This window comes from Coregonus lavaretus, assembly GCF_964263955.1.
Source record: "Coregonus lavaretus genome assembly, chromosome: 14".
Lineage (NCBI taxonomy): Eukaryota > Metazoa > Chordata > Actinopteri > Salmoniformes > Salmonidae > Coregonus > Coregonus lavaretus.
In genome coordinates this window covers 32663627-32679095 of record NC_140001.1, presented here as the reverse complement: position 1 = coordinate 32679095, position 15469 = coordinate 32663627, and the positions used below count along the sequence as shown (strand labels likewise).

Sequence of the window (15469 nt, the reverse complement as noted above, 5' to 3'; positions counted from 1 at the left end):
TGGTAAGGTTTTGGCTGACGTTGACTGTGTTCTAAGTTTAGGTGTAGGGATGCTATGTGTCCACCAGATGGAGACAGTGGGTTGATGGAGCCAGAGAAACATTCAAGTCAGAATTAAAGCTTTGCATAAGATAAAGAGAGAGAATCAGGATTTCAGAACAAGTCACAAATATCATATTTTATAGTGTAATGTACAAAATAAACACCAATTTACCGTTAAAGAAAGTGACATACAAATGCCAATGGGATAATATAAAACAAGTAGAGTTTATACTGCAAAATGACATTTTCAGTACACAGTCTGAAGAGGTAAGGGGTTTTGTTATTTTTGTCAAGTCAGCTGTTAAAATGTTTTACCTGCCACTCACAGTTCTGGTAAAGGTGGGGCACCTCATTTTACCCTTGGGGCGGCTGGAGCAGAGGAGAGATGTGACCAGGATTATGTGTTGCCATCAGACAGCTACAGGTTGTAGGGCCCTATACAATTCTTGTTGCGGAGAACGTGGGATGGAATCCCAGAATTCAGAGATTAAAACGGAATTCAACAATATTCCAAAATGTATTGAACTTATTAGTAGGAAATCAACTAAATGTAATTTGCCCAAGATTATCATAAAACATGAATAATATGCATCAGTGATTTGTATTTTCCTTCAACTTTCTGAAGAGGTAACGGCCCCTGTCTGTGTGTGCGTTTGTCTACCACTTTGTGTAGCTGTTATCGATGATGCTAACGTAATGACAACCGTCTTCTGGTAGATGGAAAGGCTTTCCCTAAAACCTTCTCAATTAAATGTTAACTACAAAGTAGCCTATGCCTACCTGGCAGAAGGATATCATGATAATTTGCATCAATCCATTTGCCATTTGTTTAGCAAACTCTGCAATCACATGAGTGCTACAGAAACATCGGTAACATTGCTAACCAAACAACGGTCTCTGGCTGGTGCGCAGTTAATTTAAAGTGTAACTACACCCAAAAATCGAAATGTCTTAACCTTAACCTCAAAAGTGGTCTCCTGATGTGGTTTAAGCATTGTTGTGGACTTACAGTGGGGAAAAAAAGTATTTAGTCAGCCACCAATTGTGCAAGTTCTCCCACTTAAAAAGATGAGAGAGGCCTGTAATTTTCATCATAGGTACACGTCAACTATGACAGACAAAATGAGAAAAAATAATCCTGAAAATCACATTGTAGGATTTGTAATGAATTTATTTGGTCAATAACAAAAGTTTCTCAATACTTTGTTATATACCCTTTGTTGGCAATGACACAGGTCAAATGTTTTCTGTAAGTCTTTACAAGGTTTTCACACACTGTTGCTGGTATTTTGGCCCATTCCTCCATGCAGATCTCCTCTAGAGCAGTGATGTTTTGGGGCTGTCGCTGGGCAACACAGACTTTCAACTCCCTCCAAAGATTTTCTATGGGGTTGAGATCTGGAGACTGGCTAGGCCACTCCAGGACCTTGAAATGCTTCTTACGAAGCCACTCCTTCGTTGCCCGGGCGGTGTGTTTGGGATCATTGTCATGCTGCAAGACCCAGCCACGTTTCACCTTCAATGCCCTTGCTGATGGAAGGAGGTTTTCACTCAAAATCTCACGATACATGGCTCCATTCATTCTTTCCTTTACACGGATCAGTCGTCCTGGTCCCTATGCAGAAAAACAGCCCCAAAGCATGATGTTTCTACCCCCATGCTTCACAGTAGGTATGGTGTTCTTTGGATGCAACTCAGCATTCTTTGTCCTCCAAACACGACGAGTTGACTTTTTACCAAAAAGTTATATTTTGGTTTCATCTGACCATATGACATTCTCCCAATCCTCTTCTGGATCATCCAAATGCACTCTAGCAAACTTCAGACGGGCCTGGACATGTACTGGCTTAAGCAGGGGGACACGTCTGGCACTGCAGGATTTGAGTCCCTGGCGGCGTAGTGTGTTACTGATGGTAGGCTTTGTTACTTTGGTCCCAGCTCTCTGCAGGTCATTCACTAGGTCCCCCCGTGTGGTTCTGGGATTTTTGCTCACCGTTCTTGTGATCATTTTGACCCCACTGGGTGAGATCTTGCGTGGAGCCCCAGATCGAGGGAGATTATCAGTGGTCTTGTATGTCTTCCATTTCCTAATAATTGCTCCCACATTTGATTTCTTCAAACCAAGCTGCTTACCTATTGCAGATTCAGTCTTCCCAGCCTGGTGCAGGTCTACAATTTTGTTTCTGGTGTCCTTTGACAGCTCTTTGGTCTTGGCCATAGTGGAGTTTGGAGTGTGACTGTTTGAGGTTGTGGACAGGTGTCTTTTATACTGATAACAAGTTCAGACAGGTGCCATTAATAAAGGTAACGAGTGGAGGACAGAGGAGCCTCTTAAAAAAAAAGTTACAGGTCTGTGAGAGCCAGAAATCTTGCTTGTTTGTAGGAGACCAAATACTTATTTTCCACCATAATTTGCAAATAAATTCATTACAAATCCTACAATGTGATTTTCTGTATTTTTTTTTCTCAATTTGTCTGTCATAGTTGACGTGTACCTATTATGAAAATTACAGGCCTCTCTCATCTTTTTAAGTGGGAGAACTTGCACAATTGGTGGCTGACTAAATACTTTTTTCCCCCACTGTATAACATCCAATTTGGTTGTTTTTCTATTAAACCACAAAAGGGTGTTGTCAAAAAGTGATTGAATTCAAATGGGTTTACCCAGCTGTTAGATTTGTTTGTTTGTTTTAGTGTAGTATTTTTAGCACCTGTCTTTGCTCTACGTTTGAACAGAAACATCTGATGGTGATTGGAGTGGACGTCCATCACGACACCAGCAAGAAGAACAGATCAGTCATGGGCTTCGTCGCCAGCCTGAACAGGTGAACGCCCCCTAAAAGACACACCACACAGTAACATATTAGTGAATGCAATTAACAGATCTTAATTGATGGCTTTTCTGATTTAATTATGGATATATCCCAAATGGCACCCTATTCCCTATATCAGGGATGGGGCAACTTTGATGGGAGTGGGGGCCACAAAAAATATGAACTGATGAGGGGACACAGTGGCTCGTGGGTCTGCGTACCTACATCCATACCCACACATGCAGTCAGAGCCAGCCCTAGCCTTTTGGGCTTTAGATGGCTAACCTATGTAGTGCACTACCTTTTACCAGGCCCCAAAGGGTGCACTATATAGGGAATAGGGTGTTATTTGGGATACAACCTATGACATTTCCTCCTATTCCTCCCCTCCCCCAGCCTGCTGACTAGGTGGTACTCCAGAGTGACCTTCCAGATGCCCAATGAGGAGATCATCAATGGGTTCAGGGTGTGTCTGCTGGCTGCACTGCAGAAATACTACGAGGTGACCATTTTAATATAGGCCTACTATGAGTTGTGATGCCTTTTATTTATTTTTAACACAGCATACTAAAGGCCTTTCAGCCCAGCCTGGGATTTATTTAAAATATTCAGTACCAGTCAAAAGTTTGGACACACCTACTCATTCAAGGGGTTTTCTTTATTTGTACTATTTTCTACATTGTAGAATTATAGCGAAGACATCAGAACTATGAAATAACACAAATGGAATCATGTAGTAACCAAAAATGTGTTAAACAAATCCAAATATATTTGAGATTCTTTAAAGTAGCCACCCTTTGCCTTGATGACAGCGTTGCACACTCTTGGCAGACTCTCAATCAGCTTCATGAGGTAGTCACCTGGAATGCTTTTCCAACAGTCTTGAAGGTGTTGCCACATATGCTGAGCACTTGTTGGCTGCTTTTCCTTCACTCTGCGGTCCAACTCAGCCCAAACCATCTCAATTGGGTTGAGGTCGGGTGATTGTGGAGGCCAGGTCATCTGATGTAGCGCTCCATCACTCTCCTTCTTGGTCAAATAGCCCTTACACAGCCTGGAGGTGTGTTTTGGGTCATTGTCCTGTTGAAAAACAAATGATAGTCCCACTAAGTGCAAACCAGATGGGATGGCGTATCGCTGCAGCATGCTGTGGTAGCCATGCTGGTTAAGTGTGCCTTGAAATCTAAATAAATCACTGACAGTGTCACCACCAAAGCACCCCCACACTATCACACCTCCTCCATGCTTCATGGTGGGAACCACACATGCAGATATCATCCGTTCACCTACTCTGCGTCTCACAAAGACACGGTGGTTGGAACCAAAAATCTCAAATTTGGACTCATCGGACCAAAGGACAGATTTCGTGTTTCTTGGGCCAAGCAAGTCTCTTCTTCTTATTGGTGTCCTTTAGAAGTGGTTTCTTTGCAGCAATTCGACCATGAAGGCCTGATTCACGCAGTCTCCTCTGAACAGTTGAGATGTGTCTGTTACTTGAACTCTGAAGCATTCATTTGGGCTGCAATCTGAGGTGCAGTTAATTGCAGATTTCTGAGGCTGGTAACTCTAATGAACTTTTCCTCTGCAGCAGAGGTAACTCTGGGTCTTCCTTTCCTGTGGCGGTCCTCATGAGAGTCAGTTTCGTCATAGCACTTGATGGTTTTTGCGACTGCACTTGAAGAAACGTTAAAAGTTCTTGAAATGTTCCGCATTGACTGACCTTCAAGTCTCAAAGTAATGATGGACTGTTGTTTCTCTTTGCTTATTTGAGCTGTTCTTAATATGGACTTAGACCTATTTGGCAAAATACCATCTTCTGTTTACCATCCCTACCTTGTCACAACACTACTGATTGGCTCAAACGCATTAAGAAGGAAAGAAATTCCACAAATTAACTTTTAACAAGGTACACCTGTTAATTGAAATGGATTTTCATGCAGTTCCACGTGTGTACTTAGAGGAATAAAAGTGAATATATGAAAATTGACCCATAACTCCACCTATACAACAACATAGGACTATATATCATTTTAAGCAGGGTTCATTGGCAAGTCAAATTCAAGGACTTTCAGGGACTTTTTCAAGCACTTAATTTTCAAGGACCTCAATTAAGTGATAATGCCCTGGAAGCCAGTGTTTAGAGGATATATTGGCATGGGTGTTGTTAGGGCCGAGACGAAGTTAAGGGCCGGCAAACCGTGCCAATATAGCCTCCAAACACCGGCTTCGAGGGCATCATCACTTTTATACAACGGGTTACCAACATATTCAAATAATGATTGACATATTTTCATTGACGTTATTTTGATGAATTTATTCATCCTTCCATAAGATATAGTCCCGACACAAATCTAGGGTTGCTACCCCCCAAGCCAGCTGGTCGTTCGTTCTATCGGTTCGGTTGCCAGAGACGCGACCCAGTCGTTCAGTCTTTTTGTTCTGTGTCTATGGACGTTGTTCATTCTAAATGTTCCATTGCCATACTGGCTGGCAACGTTCATATCCCTTGCTTGCTAGCTAGCCAACTACGGCTAATTTACAGTCACGTCAAAAAGTGCAGCCAGCATAACCGCAAAGTAGCTGCATTTGCATTTGTGTAAGCTGTTTTCTAGTGACATTTATTTGGATACATCCATAACAATTTTTTAATGAGGCGCGATTTCGCCTGGCATAGAAAATGTGCTCACTCGTCAGGACACTGTTGTTCAGAAGAGCTAGCCAACAACACAACTAACACAATCACTTCAAACTGAAGCTGGAAAGACCGCAAACTAGCTGCACGTCGTTTCGTTTTACCAGCTGATTCATGATTTCGACTGGTTGAGAAACGCTGCCTGCCTGTCTGTCTGTCTCGTCCCGACTCCCGACACGTTCATTACTTAATTTAGCCGGTGGTAACTTGTGGAATAGACACTGGCTGGAATGCGGTTTTAACCAATCAGCATTCAGGATTTGACCCACCTGTTGTATAAAGTTATACAATTATATAATTGTACAGGGCGGCAGGTAGCTTAGTGGTTAAGAGCGTTGTGCCAGTAACCGAAAGGTCGCTGGTTCTAATCTCCGAGCCGACTAGATGAAAATCTGTCGGTGCCCTTGAGCAAGGCACTTAACCCTAATTGCTCCTGTAAGTCGCTCTGGATAAGAAAAAAAAAATAAGTTAATTAAATTACATATAGGGCCTATTATAAACTGGGTGGTTCGAGCCCTGAATGCTGATTGGCTGACAGCTGTGGTATATCAGACCGTATACCACGGGAATTACATATTTATTTTTACTGCTCTAATTACGTTGGTAACCAGTTTATAATAGCAATAAGGCACATCGGGGGTTTGTGGTATATGGCCAATATACCACGGCTAAGGGCTGTATCCAGGCACTCCTCGTTGCGTCGTGCTTAAGAGCAGCCCTTAGCCGTGGTATATTGGCCATATACCACACCTTGTGCCTTAATGCTTAAATATAGAACCCCCAAAATGCATGCAGAAAGTGTCAAAAACGTAGGCTGTTACCACTTTAAGAATAATGAATTGTTTAGACCTTGCCAATGCATTGATGTTGAAAGTATTATTACATTCTAAAATATGGGAGAATAATGTGGACATTGCCTGACTAAATAGATTACATGTGTGCATGGCGATTTTTCTGTATCCTATGTGGCCGACGCAGGCACACAAAATAAAGCCGTGAATAGCGGTAGCATAAATCTCACAATTTGAATCTCACCATCGCTTTTTTATAATGATTAAGTGACCAAAAAACAGGTTCCTTTGTTAATGGAAAGATTTGTATGGAAAGCCAAGTTGAAGCCAACATTAGATGTTGTCTTCCTCATAATAACCGCACGTGGTTTTACCGCAACAGAGTAGTGGCCCCGTGTAGCTCAGTTGGTAGAGCATGGCGCTTGCAACGCCAGGGTTGTGGGTTCGTTTCCCACGGGGGGCCAGTATGACATTTTCCTAAATAAAAATGTATGCACTCACTAAATGTAAGTCGCTCTGGATAAGAGCGTCTGCTAAATGACTAAAATGTACAAATGTAAAATGTAGTGCAACGCCCTTCAATTGAAGCGGTGGGAAGCAAATTAAACTAGCCGCATTGCTCACAAAAACGGATAAAAAATATTTCAAAAAGGGAGCAGGAGAACTTATAAATTGACTATAATAATTACAATAACTTTTCAAGCACCAAATTGAAGGTAGGCCTATTCCAGTACTTGCATTTCTGTGCTCCAATTTCAGGTTCAATTAGACTACTTCAATTGCAGCTGTAACATGGAAAACTAAATTTATTTGTCATGTTATTTCATTACCAGATCATATTGTGAATAGGTCCACTAGGCTATGTAATTTGTTGTCATTATATCCAGAATAATTAATAGGAAAAGCGTTGGGTGTTGCGCAATAGTCTTTCCTACATAATTGCGCACTGTAGACTGTGTCCAATCCGAGGCACGAAAACATGAACACATTACCTTGCTGCTTTCTGTTAAATCTGAGACCCTGCTGTAAATGAAGCAGAAACAACCTGATGATCAACATCAATTCGCTAGGGATATTAGATCCAACGTGGATCCAGGCACAACTGTCTTCACCGGCATAACGAATGAGACACAAATGTTCTGGACGTTCCTCGTGAAACAGCACTTGGACTGTTGTTGCATCGCATGCACTATCACAATAGCTGTTCGTCACTTGACTGTCATTCTGGAAAATTCCTTCCTTGATCAGATGGGTGTACATTTCACGGCGTAACTAATCAGCTGGACACCAAATGCGCCTCCAACAAGTATTATGCATAATTGAAGAACCACATTCATGACAGTTTCGATGTAGGTTTTAAGTATGAAGGTAAGGTGACTCTTTCATTTAGGAGCATTCGATTTTGCATTCACATTTATTATTTTGGATTTGTGTGCCCATGAAAATGCGCCGCGTCCTCAGAGCATGCGCAGACCAGCTGGCTGGTGTATTTACGGACATATTCAATCTCTCTATCCCAGTCTGCTGTCCCCACATGCTTCAAGATGGCCACCATTATTCCTGTACCCAAGAAAGCAAAGGTAACTGAACTAAACGACTATCGCCACGTAGCACTCACCTGTCATCATGAAGTGCTTTGAGAGACTAGGCAAGGATCATATCACCTCTACCTTACCTGCTACCCTAGACCCACTTCAATTTGCTTACCGCCCCAATAGAGCCACAGACGATGCAATCGCCGTCACTCTGCACGCTGCCCTATCCCATCTGGACAAGAGGAATACCTATGTAAGAATGCTGTTCATTGACTATAGCTCAGCATTCAACACCATAGTACCCTCCAAGCTCATCGTTAAGCTCGAGGCCCTGTGTCTGAACCCCGCCCTGTGCAACTGGGTCCTGAACTTCCTGACGGGCCGCCCCCAGGTGGTGAAGGTAGGAAACAACACCTCCACTTAGCTGATCCTCAACACTGGGGCCCCACAAGGGTGCGTGCTCAGCCCACTCCTGTACGACACAACAGTAGTAGGCTTGATTACCAACAATGACGAGACAGCCTACAGGGAGGAGGTGAGGGCTCTGGGAGTGTGGTGCCAGAAAAATAACTTCTCACTCAACGTCAACAAAACAAAGGAGATGATCATGGACTTCAGGAAACAGCAGAGGGTGCACCCCCATATCCACATCGACGGGACTGCAGTGCAGAAGGTGTAAAGCTTCAAGTTCCTTGGCGTACACATCACTGACAAACTGAAATGGTCCACCCACGCAGACAGTGTGGTGAAGAAGCCGCAACAGAGCCTCTTCAACCTCAGGAGGCTAAAGAAATTTGTCTTGGCACCTAAAACCATCACAAACTTTTACAGATGCACAATTGAGAGCATCCTGTCGGGCTGTATCACCGCCTGGTACGGAAACTGCACCGCCCGCAACCGCAAGGCTCTCCAGAGGGTGGTGTGGTCTGCACAACGGATTACCGGGGGCAAACTACCCGCCCACCAGGACACCTACAGCACCCGATGTCACAGGAAGGACAAAAAGCTATCATCCGGAAGGCAGGTCAGTACAGGTGCATCAAAGCTGGGACCGAGAGACTGAAGAACAGCTTCTATCTCAAGGCCATCAGACTGTTAAACAGCCATCACTAGCGCATTAGAGGCTGCTGCCTATAGACATAGACTAGAAATCTCTAGCTACTTTAAGAAATGGAACTATAGCCACTTTAATAATGTTTACATATCTTGCATTACTCATCTCATATGTATATGCTGTATTCTATACTATTCTACTGTATCTTAGTCCATGCCGCTCTAACATCGCTTGTCCATATATGTATATATTCTTAATTCATTCCTTACTTAGATTTGTGTGTATTGGGTATATGTTGTGAAATTGTTAGATATTACTGCACTGTCGGAGCTAGATGCACAAGCATTTCGTTACACCCGCAATAACATCTGCTAAACACGTGTATGTGACCAATAACATTTGATTTGATTTGACATTAGACACAATGTTACGTAGTTACACTGCATTTCTGCGATCTCTATACAAAAAACTGTCCAACAGCTAGATCCAGGATTCTTACAGGGTTCAAGTTCAATGTCTAATTTAACTGATTAATGCTTAATATATGATATAAAGACAACTTACACTGCCATAAATGCAAGGACAGAAAAGTAATATTTTATGTTATACCATTTTGGACAAATCCGTCAAGACACCATCCATGATAAAGGATTAAACCGGTTTTAAATCAACTCGTGATCTTATGATCCCCGTTATATCTTAATGTAATGACATGAAAAAAAATTGCTGATTATTATCAATGACTTATCAACAGCTACTGTATAATTAGTTGTCCAGTGTAGGAAATCCTCACTGTTACCCTAGTTTTATAGAAAGACCCATATGCTAGTGATAAAACATTTTTTTATGTATGTACAGTGGGGGAAAAAAGTATTTAGTCAGCCACCAATTGTGCAAGTTCTCCCACTTAAAAAGATGAGAGAGGCCTGTAATTTCTATCATAGGTACACGTCAACTATGACAGACAAAATGAGAATAAAATATCAAGAAAATCACATTGTAGGATTTTTTATGAATTTATTTGCAAATTATGGTGGAAAATAAGTATTTGGTCAATAACAAAAGTTTCTCAATACTTTGTTATATACCCTTTGTTGGCAATGACACAGGTCAAACGTTTTCTGTAAGTCTTCACAAGGTTTTCACTCATTGTTTCTGGTATTTTGGCCCATTCCTCCATGCAGATCTACTCTAGAGCAGTGATGTTTTGTGGCTGTCGCTGGGCAACACAGACTTTCAACTCCCTCCAAAGATTTTCTATGGGGTTGAGATCTGGAGACTGGCTAGACCACTCCAGGACCTTGAAATGCTTCTTACGAAGCCACTCCTTCGTTGCCCGGGCGGTGTGTTTGGGATCATTGTCATGCTGAAAGACCCAGCCACGTTTCATCTTCAATGCCCTTGCTGATGGAAGGAGGTTTTCACTCAAAATCTCACAATACATGGCCCCATTCATTATTTCCTTTACACAGATCAGTCGTCCTGGTCCCTATGCAGAAAAACAGCCCCAAAGCATGATGTTTTCACCCCCATGCTTCACAGTAGGTATGGTGTTCTTTGGATGCAACTCAGCATTCTTTGTCCTCCAAACACGACGAGTTGAGTTTTTACCAAAAAGTTATATTTTGGTTTCATCTGACCATATGACATTCTCCCAATCCTCTTCTGGATCATCCAAATGCACTCTAGCAAACTTCAGACGGGCCTGGACATGTACTGGCTTAAGCAGGGGGACACGTCTGGCACTGCAGGATTTGAGTCTCTGGCGGCGTAGTGTGTTACTGATGGTAGGCTTTGTTACTTTGGTCCCAGCTCTCTGCAGGTCATTCACTAGGTCCCCCCGTGTGGTTCTGGGATTTTTGCTCACCGTTCTTGTGATCATTTTGACCCCACGGGGTGAGATCTTGCGTGGAGCCCCAGATCGAGGGAGATTATCAGTGGTCTTGTATGTCTTCCATTTCCTAATAATTGCTCCCACAGTTGATTTCTTCAAACCAAGCTGCTTACCTATTGCAGATTCAGTCTTCCCAGCCTGGTGCAGGTCTACAATTTTGTTTCTGGTGTCCTTTGACAGCTCTTTGGTCTTGGCCATAGTGGAGTTTGGAGTGTGACTGTTTGAGGTTGTGGACAGGTGTCTTTTATACTGATAACAAGTTCAAACAGGTGCCATTAATACAGGTAACGAGTGGAGGACAGAGGAGCCTCTTAAAGAAGAAGTTACAGGTCTGTGAGAGCCAGAAATCTTGCTTGTTTGTAGGTGACCAAATACTTATTTTCCACCATAATTTGCAAATAAATTCATTAAAAATCCTACAATGTGATTTTCTGGAAAAAAAATTCTCAATTTGTCTGTCATAGTTGACGTGTACCTATTATGAAAATTACAGGCCTCTCTCATCTTTTTAAGTGGGAGAACTTGCACAATTGGTGGCTGACTAAATACGTTTTTTCCCCACTGTATATATGTGTATATATACAGTTGAAGTCAGAAGTTTACATACACCTTAGCCACATACATTTAATTTCAGTTTTGAAATTGACATTTAATCCTAGTAAAACTTCCCTGTTTTAGGTCAGTTAGGATCACCACTTTATTTGAAGAATGTGAAATGTCAGAATAATAGTAGAGAGAATTATTTATTTCAGCTTTTATTTATTTCATCACATTCCCAGTGGGTCAGAAGTTTACATACACTCAATTAGTATTTGGTAGCATTGCCTTTAAATTGTTTAACTTGGGTCAAACATTTCGGGTAGCCTTCCACTAGCTTCCCACAATAAGTTGGGTGAATTTTGGCCCATTCCTCCTGACAGAGCTGGTGTAACTGAGTCAGGTTTGTAGGCCTCCTTGCTCGCACATGCTTTTTCAGTTCTTTCCTCAGATTTTCTATAGGATTGAGGTCAGGTCTTTGTGATGGCTACTCCAATACCTTGACTTTGCCACAACTTTGGAAGTATGCTTGGGGTCATTGTCCATTTGGAAGACCGATTTGCGACCATGCTTTAACTTCCTGACTGATGTCTTGAGATGTTGCTTCAATATATCCACATAATTTTCCTTCCTCATGATCCCATCTATTTTGTGAAGTGCACCAATCCCTCCTGCAGCAAAGCACCCCCACAGCATGATGCTGCCACCCCCGTGCTTCACGGTTGGGATGGTGTTCTTCGGCTTGCAAGGCACCCCCTTTTTCCTCCAAACATAACGATGGTCATTATGGCCAAACAGTTCTATTTTTGTTTCATCAGACCAGAGGACATTTCTCCAAAAAGTACGATCTTTGTCCCCATGTGCAGTTGCAAACCGTAGTCTGGCTTTTTATGGCAGTTTTGGAGCAGTGGCTTCTTCCTTGCTGAGCGGCCTTTCAGGTTATGTCGATTGTAGGACTCGTTTTACTGTGGATATAGATACTTTTGTACCTGTTTCCTCCAGCATCTTCACAAGGTCCTTTGATGTTCTTGGATTGATTTGCACTTTTCGCACCAAAGTACGTTCATCTCTAGGAGACAGAACGCGTCACCTTCCTGAGCGGTATGACTGCTGCGTGGTCCCATGGTGTTTATACTTGCGCACTATTGTTTGTACAGATGAACGTGGTACCTTCGGGTGTTTGGAAATTGCTCCCAAGGATGAACCAGACGTGTGGAGGTCTACAATTTTTTTTCTGAGGTTTTGGCTGATTTCTTTTGGTTTTCTCATGATGTCAAGCAAAGAGACACTTTGTTTGAAGGTAGGCCTTGAAATACATCCACAGGTACACCTCCAATTGACTCATATTATGTCAATTAGCCTATCAGAAGCTTCTAAAGCCATTACATAATTTTCTGGAATTTTCCAAGCTGTTTAAAGGCACAGTCAACTTAGTGTATGTAAACTTCTGACCCACTAGAATTGTGATACAGTGAATTATAAGTGAAATAATCTATCTGTAAACATTTGCTGAAATAATTACTTGTGTCATGCACAAAGTAGATGTCCTAACCGACTTGCCAAAACTATAGTTTAACGAGAAATTTGTGGAGTGGTTGAAAAACTAGGTTTAATGACTCGAACCTAAGTGTTTGTAAACTTCCAACTTCAACTGTATGTGTATATATATGTGTGTGTGTGTGTGTATGTATTTATATATATGTGTATGTGTGTGTGTGTGTGTATACAGTGGGGAGAACAAGTATTTGATACACTGCCGATTTTGCATGTTTTCCTACTTACAAAGCATGTAGAGGTCTGTAATTTTTATCATAGGTACACTTCAACTGTGAAAATCCAGTTTGCCAATGACCATCTGGATGATCCAGAGGAGGAATGGGAGAAGGTCATGTGGTCTGATGAGACACAAATTGAGCTTTTTGGTCTAAACTCCACTCGCCGTGTTTGGAGGAAGAAGAAGGATGAGTACAACCCCAAGAACACCATTCCAACCGTGAAGCATGGAGGTGGAAACATAATTCTTTGGGGATGCTTTTCTGCAAAGGGGACAGGACGACTGCACCGTATTGAGGGGAGGATGGATGGGGCCATGTATCGCGAGATCTTGGCCAACAACCTCCTTCCCTCAGTAAGAGCATTGAAGATGGATCGTGGCTGGGTCTTCCAGCATGACAACAACCCGAAACACACAGCCAGGGCAACTAAGGAGTGGCTCCGTAAGAAGCATCTCAAGGTCCTGGAGTGGCCTAGCCAGTCTCCAGACCTGAACCCAATAGAAAATCTTTGGAGGGAGCTGAAAGTCCGTATTGCCCAGCGACAGCCCCGAAACCTGAAGGATCTGGAGAAGGTCGGTATGGAGGAGTGGGCCAAAATCCCTGCTGCAGTGTGTGCAAACCTGGTCAAGACCTACAGGAAACGTATGATCTCTGTAATTGCAAACAAAGGTTTCTGTACCAAATATAAAGTTCTGCTTTTCTGATGTATCAAATACTTATGTCATCCAATAAAATGCAAATTAATTACTTAAAAATCATACAATGTGATTTTCTGGATTTTTGTTTTAGATTCCGTCTCTCACAGTTGAAGTGTACCTATGATAAAAATTACAGACCTCTACATGCTTTGTAAGTAGGAAAATCGGCAGTGTATCAAATACTTGTTCTCCCCACTGTATGTATGTATGTATGTGTGTGTGTGTGTGTATATATATATATATATATATATATAATATATATATGTGTGTGTGTGTTAGTGGCTTACAAAAATAAGTCATGATTTATATGTGTAATGTTTTTCCAGGTGAACCATAACTTCCCGGAGAAGATTGTGGTATACCGGGACGGTGTGTCTGACGGCCAGCTGAAGACAGTGGAGCTGTATGAGATCCCTCAGCTGCTGAAGTGTTTCGAGACGTTCCCTAACTATGAGCCCAAGCTGGTGTTCATCGTGGTACAGAAACGCTCCAGCACCAACCTGTACTCCTGCTCCGGAGGCCGCTTTGGAACACCTCCGCCAGGAACTGTCCTGGACCACACAGTCACCAACAGGGAATGGTGAATCCTGGCTCTGTCTTTAAGGGATACTTCAGGATTGTGGCAATGAGGCCCTTTATCTACTTCCCCAAAGTCAGATGAACTCGTCGATACCATTTTTATGTTGGAGGTAGTTTCGTGAGCCAATGCTAACTAGCATTAGCGCAATGACTAGCAGATACCCATAGACATCCAGTCATGACCTCCAGTCATTTATCAAATGATTTATTTTTCTCTCCCCAGGGTTGACTTCTACCTGATGGCGCATCACATTCGACAGGGCTGTGGCCTGCCTACACACTACATCTCAGTCTACAACACAGCAAACCTCTCCCCAGACCACTTGCAAAGGTAAGGTATAACGTACAGTGAATTATGCCACCATAAATCTCTAGTTGGCAGTAAGGGCCAAATAGTATCTGCTAGTTTACATAATACCTCAGGTATTTTTGACTTTATACATTGGTGGGTGGAGTGGATGCGTCACATGAAAGCCTGTCATTCTTGCAGCATTAACATATAACCTTGTTACCACAATCTAATCCTGGGTCTCACTCCAGGCTGACCTTCAAAATGTGCCACATGTACTGGAATTGGCCCGGGACTATCCGAGTGCCAGCGCCGTGCAAGTATGCCCACAAACTGGCCTTCCTGTCGGGCCAGTACCTCCACTCAGAGCCGGCTATCCAGCTGGCAGACAAGCTCTACTTCCTCTGATGTGTGCCTCCATAGCCTCAGCCCCCCTAGAAGGAGCACACCAGTCTGCAGAACAATTAACAGGTCGCAACAGAGCAAGCCGTGAAGAAGAAAAATGGAAGGAGGAAAATAAATTAGAAAAAGGGGAGGCTTTCAGATTGACTTTTGGATCAGATAAAACAAAATTTTTGTTTTGTTCAGCAGCCAGTGTTCTCATGGTAAGATGAATCATTGTCCGACATAGACACCCCCCCCCCCCCCAATGCATGTGGAGAGTTGAGCCTGTTGCTCTTGAAAAGGTGCCGGTAATCTTGTCTTGAATCCATATATCACAAATTATGTTAGCTGATGAAATCAAGAATGTCATGATTAGCTAATTAATAT

At 42.5% G+C, this 15469-nt stretch overlaps 1 protein-coding gene across 1 annotated transcript in view; it reads left to right on the top strand.

The window, feature by feature from the left end:
• The window catches only part of piwil2 (piwi-like RNA-mediated gene silencing 2), a gene marked incomplete at both ends in the record, with an annotated part of 37425 nt that extends 22319 nt beyond the window's left edge, over nt 1-15106 (top strand). The window contains 5 exons of the mRNA XM_084176381.1: nt 2778-2866; nt 3251-3356; nt 14157-14410; nt 14633-14740; nt 14950-15106. Of these exons, the coding sequence (XP_084032507.1) occupies nt 2778-2866; nt 3251-3356; nt 14157-14410; nt 14633-14740; nt 14950-15106 (714 nt within the window). The remainder of the gene's footprint in view (nt 1-2777; nt 2867-3250; nt 3357-14156; nt 14411-14632; nt 14741-14949) is intronic.
• Between the last annotated feature and the right edge of the window lie 363 nt (nt 15107-15469).